Here is a 12,631-nt window from a genome sequence, read left to right as displayed (position 1 = left end):
TCTGAAGACAGCAGATATGTTCCTTACCTTAGCTGGACTGATGGTTTCATGGGAGAAGACACATGTCAAAACAATCATTTGTACACTTTAAATTAAATATGTGAGTTAATTATGTGTCAGTTTTACCTCAACAATGCCATTAAAAAAATCCCAGCACCGTGGAGGGAGTGGTAACTTGGAAAAATGACCATTTTCCATCATCATAGTAAAGATAAGTTCACACAAGAATCATCAAAGGTGTTAAATAAGTCTGAGGGTGGGGGAAGGCTGATGAGGAAGAGGGTATGTGCATTGTCCTAACATATCTCCGTGTACACTGCTTATTAGTTATAAGGAGAAAAATAGTAACTGTACAGTGGGAAAATCCAACAAAACTTTGGGTGATCAAAATTATCGTCAGTTATGGGAAGGCGGAAGGCGGAAACATTGTTCCTCCAGGTGCAATGCCTCGAAAAGGACACACTTTCATTTTCTAGTGTTCTGGTCAGGATGCATAACCTGAATCTCAGACAAAACCAAATGGAGAAACATGCTATAACGTAACTGGTTTATACTCTTAAAAATGTCAGTATCATGAAAGAAAGAAAGGCTGAGAAACTGATTAAAGGAGAATAAAGAGACATAATTAAATGCAATACATGAGCCTGGACCTGATCTAAGAATGGAGGAGAAATACCTGAAAGGATGTTATTGGGATAACTGAAAACATTGTAATATGGACTATATGATTTATATCAACGTTAAATGTCTCGAATTTCATAACTGTACTTATTGTGGTTAGATGAGTGAATATCGTTGTTTGTAGGAAATGTGGGTGAAAATATTAACTGGTAAAGGAGCATGATGGACATAACCTACTCTCAAATGTTTAAAAGATACATAATAGAATGATAGAAGAAAAGTGGCAACATATTGAAAGTTGGTGAATCTGTGGGTATATTGGAGTTCTCCATATTATTTTTGCAACTTCCCTGTAAGTTTTAACTTATTTCACAATAGAAGGTTTTAAAAATCTCCAGACAGATGACACAACAGAGTCTCTGGGAATGACACTGAGGCACTAGGATTTTAAAAATCTTTCCAGGTAGGGTTGCCAAATTTGGCAAATAACAGTACAGGATGCTCACTGAAATCCGAATTTCAGATAAACAACAATCTTAACATTTTTTAGTATAAATACCTCCCATGCAGTATTGCTGCCTACCCAAAGAAGTACCCTCTTGGAATGCAATTCTTCTTTTATGTCATTTTATTTTTTTTATTTGGCTGCGCCAGGTCTTAGTTGTGGCAAGTAGGATCTTCGTTGCTGGCATGCGGGATCTTTTTTAGTTGTGGTATGCGGGCTCTTAGTCGAGGCATGCAGGATCTAGTTCCCTGACCAGGGATCGAACCCAGGCCCCCTGCATTGGGAGCGCGGAGTTTTAACCACTGGGCCCCCAGGGAAGTCCCTGAAATTCATTCTGATACCTGTCCTCTGCTAGTCTTGTAGCATATCAGAGACATTAACTTGCATTATCCTCCTTCAATATCTAACATCATCTCCGTTTCTACTCTTGCAGTGAGATAGGGACTGAGATAAATATAAATAGATATTAAATGGCCAGAGTTTATGATGATGAAAAGAAACACTTAATGAATCTAGCATCTTCTATACTAATGATAATGATGGTCAACATTTTTTAACGTTGATTATGCACATGGTAGCCAACCTCTAAGGTGGCCCCCAATGACCCCGCCTCCTGGTAGTCACAGCCTTGTGTAATCCCTCCCACATTGTGCCAGGGTTGGTCTGTGTGACCAATAGCATACAGATGAAGCGATGGTATGTTGCTTCTGGATTTAGGTTTTAAAAGACATTTAGGCTTTCATCGTAGGTGCATGCCCTGCCTCTGGGGGAAAGAAGCCCTGCGATGAGCAGCCTTATGAAGAAGTCCACATGGTGAGGAACTGAAGCCTTCAGCCTACAGTCATGGGAGTGAGCTTGGAAGGTGATCTACAGCCCCAGATGAGTCTTCCCTTGAGACTGCAGCTCAGCTGACATGAGAGACCCTGAGCTAGAACCACCCAGCTAAGCCGCTCCCAGATTCCTGATCCCCAGAAATGTGAGAAATAAATGTTCTTTGTTTTAAACTGCTAAAATTTGGAGTAATTTGTTACACAGCAAAAGATAACTAAGGTATCAAGATATAATGTAACATAATGTATCATCTAAGTATACATGCTTCCCCAAATAATTCTTTGAAGCAGGAACTATTACATTCCCCATTTTGCAGGAAGGTAAACTAAAGCACAGAAAGGGCACGCACGTTGCTCCAAATCACCCTACCAGGAAGTATAGATGGATCTGTCTCCAAAGCCCTCCCTCACCCCTACTCAGGAATTTCAGAGCCTTCCACGATTCCGATGCTGGGCTGAATCAGGCTGACCTTATTATTTCATCTTATTTAATTCTCACCATAGAGTGAGATAGGGGAGGTAATTCCAGAGAAAACCACCAGCCAACACTGGCAGGAAGCCCTCAAGTTAACAGGACACACACTTTACACTTACCTATAAGCTAGGCAGAGCAGATTTTGTTTTCTTAACCCCAGTTTAGAGACAAGTAAGCTAAGACTCTGAGTGGGTAAGGCCTTCGCCCAGACAAAGCCAAACAGCCCCGGGAGTGGTGAGCAGGTAGAGCTGGGCTTGAATACTTCTACTCCTCTCTCCATCCTACCAGGCTACTCCCTAATCTAACTAATGAGGGGCATGTTTTCTGAAGTTGCAGAAGGCCCTCCCCATACACACTGCAGGAATGTGTGTGTGTTGTGTTGATGGGAGGGTGGGGGGGCTCACTGGGGACCCTGGAAACTACTTCATCCTTCATGTCCTCGTTCAAGGAAAAGGAAGGGAAAGCTCTCACTTTTCACCCCTCTCTTCACTCTTCACCCCTCTCTTCCTTTCCCTGGGGTGTGCTCCCACCTGGGAGAGAGAGGGAATGCTGCTCTCTCTGGGAGGGCCAGTCCTTTGGCCTTTTACCTAAATGCCAATCCTTTCCCTCCCTGGAACTGAGAACCTGTGGCCACCCGCTCCCAATTCTAACTCTTCACTGCTGTTCTCCCATGGATTAGGCTGCAATTACTAAGGACTGAACTCTTTTCTTGACAAACAAAAGCAGACCAAAAACAAAACAAAACAAAAGACAAAACAAACATACAAAAAGCAACCCTTTGAAAACAGCAAGAGGGACTGGGGTTAAAGCTAAGAGGGGACTTCCAAACCGATCCCCTGTAGCAGATGGTCAAGAGAGGCTGTAGGTAGTATTAGGTTGGCCAAAAAGTGCCTTTGGTTTTTTAAGTAAAAATAAAAGACACATTTTTCATTTTCACCAAGAACTTTATTGAGCAACGTATTCACCCTTTTGTTCCACTACCTTCTGCCATTTTCCAGGCAACTTCATAATTCCATCGTCCCAAAACTTTTTATCTTTTGAGCAAAGAACTTTTCCAGGTGCTTTTTACAGTCTTCCAGGGAACTGAATTTTTTTTTCATTAAGAGAAATTTGTAAAGACCTAAATAAATGGAAATCTGAAGGCGCAAAGTCTGGTGTATGTGGCGGATGAATCAGAACTTCCCAGCCAAGCTGTAACAGTTTTTGCCTGATCATCAAAGAAACATGCAGTTTGCGTTATCCTGATGGAAGATTATGCGTTTTCTGTTGACTAATTCCGGATGCTTTTCGTCGAGTGCTGCTTTCAGTTGGTCTAATTGGGAGCAGTATTTGTTGGAATTAATTGCTTGGTTTTCCAGAAAGAGCTCATAATAGAGGAATCCCTTCCAATCCCACCATATACACAACATCACCTCCTTTGGATGAAGACCGGCCTTTGGTGTGGTTGGTGGTGGTTCATTTCGCTTGCCCCACCATTTCTTCCATTCCACATTGTTGTACAGTATCCACTTTTCATCACTCGTCACAATTTGTTTTAAAAATGGAACGTTTTCCTTACGTTTAAGTAAAGAATTGCATGCGGAAATAGGGTCAAGAAGGTTTTTTTCACTTAACTTATGTGGAACCCAAACATCAAAGTGATTAACCTAACCAAGGCGGTGCAAATGATTTTCAACACTTGATTTCGATATTTTGAGTATGTTGGCTGTCTGCCGCGTGGTATAGCGTTGATTGTTCTCAATTAATGTCTCGATTTGATTGCTGTCAACTTCAACTGGTCTACCTGACCGTGGAGCCTCATCCAACGGAAAATCTCCAGCATGAAACTTCACAAACCACTTGTGACACTTTCGATCACTCACAGCACCTTCTCCATACACTGCACAAATCTTTTTTTGCATTTCAGTTGCATTTTTACCTTTCTTGAAATAATAAAGCACGATATGCCAAAAATGTTGCTTTTTTCTTCACACAAAAATTCACTAATTTTGATGTCTTTTTTTAAAAGCACGCTGATATGACAGCTGTCACATAAAATCTAACGAAATTGTTTTGAATGAAGCTAAAGACAATTAAGCACTACTAGAGCCATCTTATAGAAAAAACTGAATGAAACTTTTGGCCCACCCAATACATACTTTCTTTAAGATCCTTCTGGAAGGTATCTCTCTTGACTCCAGTGGTACTGGAGGCTGAGTGGGTAATAATGTCTGGGACTACCCCTGTGTTTGCGATGTGACTGGGGAGGAAAGATGGAGGTGGTCCTTCTAGGAATCAGGAGAGACCAGATGACTCAGCAGAGTTTGTCGGGGTTCCAGTCACCTCTTGTCTCCTCTTCAGGAGAAGAATAAAATCTGCCACCTGGTGTAAGTGAGCTCTGAGAGGGATGTCTGCTTTCTGAGTCAGCCGGTGAGCTCGAAGAGCAAGTGAACTTCTAAAGCAGAGTCCACGGCAGGGAGGCTGCAGCCAGCCCTCTGGATCACCTTGTCTTGGCTTCGGAGACTGGCCTGGAATGTCTGTGGTGGCCCTGTGGGCCTTGGGGAGATGGTGAGTCACCTCTGTGAGCTGGAAGAGCCAGCAAGCCTCCAAAGCTCTTCTGCTACTCCAGCTCCCGGGGCGCCTCAGTCCAGATGCCAGGAGGGTCTGGGAAGCAGCACCCTGGGTTCTCCTGCAACAGGACTGCCATCACCCCCTCCTGCGCTGATTCCCTGACTTCCCTGGCTCCGCAGACACCCCAACCCCACAGACTTTCTCCACCTCTCTGGGCCATCAGTCTTTGTATCTGGGCTTCCAACCAGTGAGGGGCATTTCCTGCTTCCCCATCCCCTGTGTCCATCTGATCCCTCACATCCTAGAAATTCTCCTCTGTGGTCGGAGGCTCTGCTCACTCCCTGCCCTGCCCCCACCCCTGCACTGCACTGGACTCCACACACCAGGGCACTGCCCATATTGGCATCGACAGGCTGGTTGGGTTGCCAGTTGGGTTTATTGAACTATTTTAAGTCCAGCAGGCCCTTCTGATCTCCAGAAACTTCCCAAGGCCATCTTTCCCATTCCCTGGCCTCCCAATACGCCGTGCGGGGTCGGGGCTGTAGGTTCCCCTGGGAGTTTGGTATCTTCTCTGATCTCCTTCCCTGGTCCTCCCCACATCTGTCCCTCCCCCAGGACCCAGGCCACATTTCTCCCTAATCTGTCCACTGTTGGGCATGAGAGCCCCAAATCAAAGGGAAACAGGGAAGGGGGCTGCAGAGAGGTCGCTTCCAAGAGGAAGTGGGCTACGGACCAAAAGTGCAGCTGGCCTTCAGAGCAGTTCACCCCCAAACGAATCCCCAGAGCACCAGGCAGGGGTTCAGGGCTGCTGGGACCCATCCCAGAACCTTCCTTGAGTCTGGTTTGGCGTGAGACTTACGGGTCCCAGGATGATGTCCACACGTTTTGGATATGCTGTGCCTCCGGCAGTGGGGCTCAGGTTTCGCACCAACCCCTTTGAGCCCATTTACTGTGCTGCTCAGCAGGAAGCAGGACCACAAGCAGCCTCCGCACCCTCTTTGGAGGCCAAATCTGAGTTGGTGTCTAATCTCTGCCCATTGATAGCTAGGAGATGGAATCTGGAAAGCTTGCCCAGAGAGGAGTTTTTCGAGACGGTGGAAAATGGGTGGTGGGTCAGGGAGGTTTCCAGGAAGCAGAGGTGAGTGACCATCCTAGTCAGCTACCTCTCATCCCACACAAGCACTTAATTTCATGCTGGACCGGCTCCCAGGCTGGGGAGTTGACCCGGAAAGGAAAGTGGCCTTTACTCAGCCCTGCAGCTAACAGGCAGGGCAGGAGCGGGGCTGTTTAGGGTTCAAAGTACCCACAGAGAGTGGAGAGGGAAGAGCCTGGGAAGGAGGCCTTGGGGGTCGGCCAAACGTGCAGGCTGTGCCCCGCCCCTTCCAGACTGAGAGCGCTTGGGGACAGAGCCATGCACTAAGTGCTTGGAGAAAGGCAAAGGGTGCACCTCAAGGAGTCTCCAGTCTGAGGGCCCCGGGTCTGATCGAGGCACAGCGCAGCCTCAGAGGCCCCACTCTGATGGCAAAACACAGGGGCACATACTTCTCTCTTACAGGAGAGCAGAGCATTGGAGGAGAGAGGCTTGGACCTCATAAATCTTTACAGTTAGAGTTGTAGCTGGTCCGCCTTCCTCTGCGTTCCCACGGTGTACATGTGCCTCTTTTCCCCACCCTGCCTGCCCCTCAGCAGGAAGGCAGCTTGAGTAGAAGTTCTCAGTTCACCAGCTACCACCAGGAAACCCCCATCCTTCATGTTCCCTCAACCCTCTGCTCCATCACTCTCCCGCCCTTTCCCCAGGCAGCTGGACACCCCCTAGATATCGAGCTGGAGGCACTGCCACATTGACAAAGCCGCGGGCCACTGTGGCCCCTCTCTCTCTGACCCAGGAGTAGTCTAATGTCTATGGCAGTGCCCCCCCCACCCAAGTTAGTGTCACCTTACCCAAGCCTGCCCTCACCAAGGGCACCCATCCTTTCAAACTGAGGGCACCTATAAAGGAAGTGGAGGAATACTGGGCTTCCCTGCCCAGAAGGGAGGAAGGGGAAGAAGAAAAGGGGCACTTAAGGTACCTTGCCCACAGGCCAGGCCCAGAGAGCCTCTGGAGATACCCAAATGTTAATTACCAATTAGCGCAGTTCAGGTGGAAAGGGCAACTTTATTACGTGTAAAATGGACTTAATGTGGCAGGAGCTGTGGGATTAATTTCTTGAGATAAGATGCTTTTAGGCTAATCAGTAGGTCTGCGATATCTGGATATAAAGGAGCCGGGGCAGACTTTCTTGAGACAGGTTCCAAAGAGCCAGAAGGGAGGAGGAGACCCCTGCCCTATCCTTCTTCTGGGAGAGCCGGAAAGGAAGGCTGGTAAGAGAGCAGCTGGGATGGGGATGGACGTGGACGTGGACAGGACACTGGAGAGGAGGTGGGTCTTGGCACCCCTGAGGTGTTTGGCACCCTAGTCCCTCACTTTCTTTTCCTCCGTGAAAGAAAGAAAAGGTAGGGCTGAGGGTTCCTTTAACACCCAGGTGACAACGCAGGAAAATCCACACATCTGTAGAGCTAGCTTTGGTGTTCAGGGCTTGGGAGGAAGGCTCCTTACTGTTCTTCGTCTCTGCTGAAGATGCCCTGATGAAACGGGGCTTGCCCTCGGCAGAAGCGTCGGACATCCCTAAGTGGGGATAGTGAAGGCTAGGGGGTAGGGATTCTACTTATGGTTTTCACTCAGGCCAAGAGGGCTGCGAAGATTTAGGTGACAGCCAATCTGAGAGCTGGAAGGCTGGCTGGTATGAACTTTGGAGGCTCTGAAGGGAGAATCTTGCCAGTCCACATGCCTGTGATGTCTAGCCACAGGGGCCAGGAAGGGGGCTGTCCCTGCACACAGGCCTTCACTGCTTTCTCCTGCCAGGATCACCCCCCTGCTGCCCTCCTCCCACCCCACTCAGACTCCACCTAAAAAACAAGAAGCAGGTCCACTCTCATCCAGGCTCCATATCCCTTCTAATGTCCCTTCTAACTCTAACGCCAGCTCCTCCCACCATCCCCAAGGTGTTGCTCTAGCCTCTTAGAAAAGCTCCAACTCCCAGGGCACAGGGCCCCCCAGCTTTCAGACTCCCCACAGGCTCTGGGGCACCAGGAGTGCGTGGCCATATTGCCTGCTTCCTCAGCACAGGGCTTCCACCTCATGCTGGTTCTTTTCTCTCTTAGCTCAGGAAATAACCATTGGAAGATGCTGGCCATGAAGACCTTCTCTCTGCTGCTGGTGTCCCTGCTCCTGGCATTGGTGCTAGGAGAGAAGGAAGAAGATCACTCCAGGTTGGGGTGAGAAGGAAGGGGTCAGGTGCCGGGGAGGAGGCTCGGGGGGTGACTGGGCTCTATTTTCAAGGGGGAGGTGAGAAAGGGAGGAATCCCAGGCCAAGAGGAAAGATGCTCGACGGAAAAAAACTTTTCGGCAGTCTGAGTGCAGAGTGAGGCTAGAACCAGGGAGTCTTTTTTTTTTTTTTTTTTGTGGTACGCGGGCCTCTCACTGTTGTGGCCTCTCCCGTTGCGGCGCACAGGTTCCGGACACGCAGGCTCAGCGGCCATGGCTCACGGGCCCAGCCGCTCCGCGGCACGTGGGATCTTCCCGGACCGGGGCACGAACCCGCGTCCCCTGCATCGTCAGGCGGACTCCCAACCACTGCGCCACCAGGGAAGCCCCAGGGAGTCTTTTTTACGAGCTACTGTTGTAGCTGGAGAGAGTGTGCTTAGATCTCTGGAAGGACTTCTCAGTGGTTAAGTGTCTGAAGTAGATGATAGCATCTCCCTTCCTAATGAAAGCCTTAACCAGTCACTTATGCGTGCATTTGATCAAATTTTACAGCAGGCTTCCTGTGTGCCAGGCACAAGGGATATACCTGAAGAGTGGTCCACAAATGCCACCTGCCCTCGTGGAGCATATAGGCCCAAGGGGAAAGCAGACGAAGAACCATCTAAGCAAAGCTTCAAACTGTCATGAGCGCTGTGAGGAAAAGGCAGGGAAGATTATGAATGAATATAGCAGGGAGTTCTGTTTGTGTGTTCGGGAGGCCGAGAGACGTGTCTGAGTAGAGTTAGGCCTTCTCATATGCAAGGACAAGCCATATGCCCCTGTCAAGTTGGCTAAGTTTGAGATGCAGCTGTCACACGTATACAAGGACAGACAACATCATGCAGAAGTTAAAGACCATAGACCTGGACCCAGACTACCTGGGGTAAACCCTGGATCATACCTACACTGTATGCTAAGTTAATCTCTTTGCACGGTGGTTTCCTCACTTACCAAAGGGAGATATACATAGTGTCTACCTCCTTGGGGTGGTGTGAGGATTTAGTAAGTTTCTGTATTCAAGGGCTTGTAGAGGACCTGACTCATAGTAAGTGCCGTTATATGAGAGCTCACTATTAGGAAACTGAGAACCAAAGAACTGAATCTGGTGGGGCCAGGGCAAGAGGAGCAAAGGAGAAAACTGTGGCTCAGTCCTTAGGGAAGAGGGGGACCCCTGATCTTTGCCCAGAAGCAGAGCCTCAAACACTGAGGATGCTGGAAGTGGATGCTTGAGCTGAGGATAAAGCCCCAGGGGCTTGATGCATGGACAAGAGGGTGTGTCCATAAAAACTGACTCCCTAGAAATGGGCTGCTTCCTTTCCAAATAGCAGCCTCCTGCTGGTGACAATCATTTATCTTCGCACCCTCTGCTCCGTCTGTGGCATCCTGGTTTCCCTCTCTCTCCCCTCCCTGCCCCTCAGGTTCCACACTAAGGCCAGCGGCTCCCAACCACGAGCCCCCAGGTACGCCGAAGGCACTTTCATCAGTGACTATAGCATCGCCATGGACAAGATCCGCCAACAAGATTTTGTGAACTGGCTGCTGGCGCAGAAGGGGAAGAAGAGCGAGTGAGTCATGCGTGCCCTTCCCTGCTCCCTGTGCCCCCGTGTGATGCACAAGGCCAGGTGGCACCTTTCGCTTAGGTGCTGCTGGGGAGCTGGACCGCATGGCGGCCCTGCCTGGGACCCTGGCTCAGGCAGCAGTCTGGTCGGGGGTTGGGGCAGGATTTGGGCAATTTTCCAATCCTTTTCTTCTGAGAGGAGGGGTCGGGAAGATGTGTGGGACTCACAGAGGATCCCCGGGGGGCTGGGGATGAACCAAGGGAGCTGAATTGCTGCCAATGACTACTTGGTGGCGGCAGCGTCAGACTTTGGAAATAGGATAAACTGCTTTCATCGTTCTTCTCTATGCAAAATCTTTTCCCCCCGCCCTTACTGTTTGGCCAGCATGGTAGCTCCTGAAAAGCTTGTCACTGATAGCTGAAGACAAGCAGCGGGGAGGCTGAGTAGAGAAAGAGGTCCCCTCTGCTCCTTGGGTTGAGGTACCAAAAGATTGGAGCTTCTTTGGGCTGGAGAACATCTGGAGTCCCGCCTGGCCCCACCCACTCCCTAATCTTTATTTTACCAGCTGGAAACACAACATCACCCAGAGGGAGGCCCGGGCCCTAGAGCTGGCCCATCAATCTAACAGGAAGGAGGAGGCAAGGGCGCAGCAGGGGTGAGTCAGCCCACAGGGGAAGGGGTCGGGGGTCGGGGGGGGGGGTGCCTCTTGACCCCACCTCATTGTTCCCTCTCCCAGACTCCAGAGCAGGGCTAGGCCCCAGATAAGCATCCCCTTCTACTCAGAGTTCAAAGAGGGGTCTTCACAGAACTCCTGGAGGACAGCCCAAGCCTAAGGGAAAGCCTGGGAGGAATGGGGGTGGGGGTCCTGGGAGGGAATCTGGGGCCAGAGTTTCTAAGGTGGATGACTTAGTGTGCAGAGTCACCAAGTCCAGGAGTGGGGAACAAAAGAGACCTCGGAAACTGGCTTCTCCACTTCTGCCTGCCAAACTTCAGGAAGGCTTTTGTGAAACTGGGACCCTCTGAAGCCCAGTCCCCTGAAATCAGTTACCCTGTCTCTGTAGGAAGCTGAGGAATTGATGACACAGATCCTTCTAAACAGTGAATATTCCCAAAGTAATCTCTTGGGGTTTTGGAATGCACTCTGGGACACTTGGAGAGGTGGATGGGTGGGATGTCTCCCACCAGAATTGTTTGTCTTTGCCTGTATGGAAGAGCCTATATTCCCTGGCCGACAGGTCTGGGTGGAGCTTTGAAAGCTGAGACAACTGAGAGGCAGCTGTGTTGACTCGTACACCCCACCCCCACCCCACCTTGTCCCACCACGTTGGAGTCCCAGGTCCGGTATTTACTCTCTCTGGGTGGTGCCCAGGCTAAAGGCACCTGCCTGAGGCTTTCTCCTTTGTAGCTCCCTACCCAAGAACCCCAGTGATGACGGTTTGCTAAAGGATTTACTGATTCGAGAGCTGCTGTCCTGGATCGTGGATCAGATGGAGCTCTGCAGGCTCAGGTGGGAGTTTGGTAGCTTTGGGCATCTTGCATAGTGGTTGTGAGCTCGCACTCTGGGGTCAGACACGGGTTCACATCTTCACCTCAACACATGCTGACAAATTACTTAGACTCTCTGAACCTTGGGGTTTTTGTGAAAATTGGGGCTACTTAAACCACTTCATGGGATTTGGTGGGGTTTAAATAAGATAATTCGAGGAAAAGGCTGAAATCAACATCTGCAGAGTACTAAGAGTTTGGTAACCTTGACAGTTATTAGTACCACTTGCACTTCTTCCTCAATTTCCTCCAGGTGAGATGCTGCTCTCACCTGCCCTACCCACCCGAGCCCATCCTAACCTTAGCTTTTCCTTGGTACCGTTGTGCCATGGCACCTTCTCAGTGATGGAACCCCTAGAGTTGGAGGCATGTTGCCCTTCTCTGTAGCTGCTGCTGGTCTCAAGTCCTCAAATCCTCCTCCTAAGCTAGGAAGTCTTTCAATCTATTATGTCTCAGAAACAAGGGATGGCTCAATACCATGGAGAGATCCACCCACCCGAATGGTGAGACAGGACACTCATTTAAGATGCAGACACCGAGGCACAGAAACCAAAACAAATTCAGACTTCGGTGCTGAGAAGTTGAGGGACTGAGGGCACAAATCTGGGATGGCGTCCTGTAAGAGGGTTAGAAGGAAGAGAGGCATGTGACCCGAACAATGGAGAAGAGAGTATGAGAAAATCTCCACAGGAAAGTGGGTAACAGTCTCTGTGCTTTTGGGAATCATTTTGCTTACTTATAATTAGAGAGGTAATTTGGAGGTAGGAGCGGTTGAACTATGGCTGGGTGCCAGGATACATTTACTTTGCTGCCTTTGAGCCGATACTGACCCTCTCTCCACTGCTCCACTCCTCTCTCCACTCTGCACAGGTTTCAGTGACTCTGACCAAACCCAGCTCAGAACTGGACTCTGTCCTTCACTTACTCAGCTCCTGCCTCAGCTCCACCCCAGGATACCCCAAAGAAACAAAACCAAGTTCAAGCTGAAATAAATCTTTGTGCCCGTTGTCAAAACATATTCACGTGTCTACTGAGCACTAACTGTTCATTTGTCTTCGTGTGTGCACCACCCAGTGAAAAGCAGATATGGCTCTTACCCATCTGTTAATTCATCTATTGTTTCCACGAACAGTTACTGGAAACTTAACACAGGCAGAGACTGCGCTGAACGCTGGGTATACAGCAATCATGGAAACAGACACA

General features: G+C 49.2%; 1 protein-coding gene across 1 annotated transcript; it reads left to right on the top strand.

The window, feature by feature from the left end:
* Positions 1-8,204: 8,204 nt before the first annotated feature.
* Positions 8,205-12,308, top strand: GIP (gastric inhibitory polypeptide). The gene is made up of 5 exons (XM_030840276.2): positions 8,205-8,290; positions 9,743-9,889; positions 10,449-10,538; positions 11,289-11,390; positions 12,299-12,308. Exons 1-5 carry the CDS (start codon positions 8,205-8,207, stop codon positions 12,306-12,308), a joined length of 435 nt encoding a protein of 144 aa, XP_030696136.1.
* The last annotated feature ends 323 nt before the right edge of the window (positions 12,309-12,631 follow it).

Source organism: Globicephala melas, chromosome 20 (assembly GCF_963455315.2).
Source record: "Globicephala melas chromosome 20, mGloMel1.2, whole genome shotgun sequence".
Lineage (NCBI taxonomy): Eukaryota > Metazoa > Chordata > Mammalia > Artiodactyla > Delphinidae > Globicephala > Globicephala melas.
This window is presented reverse-complemented; position numbering and strand designations above follow the sequence as displayed.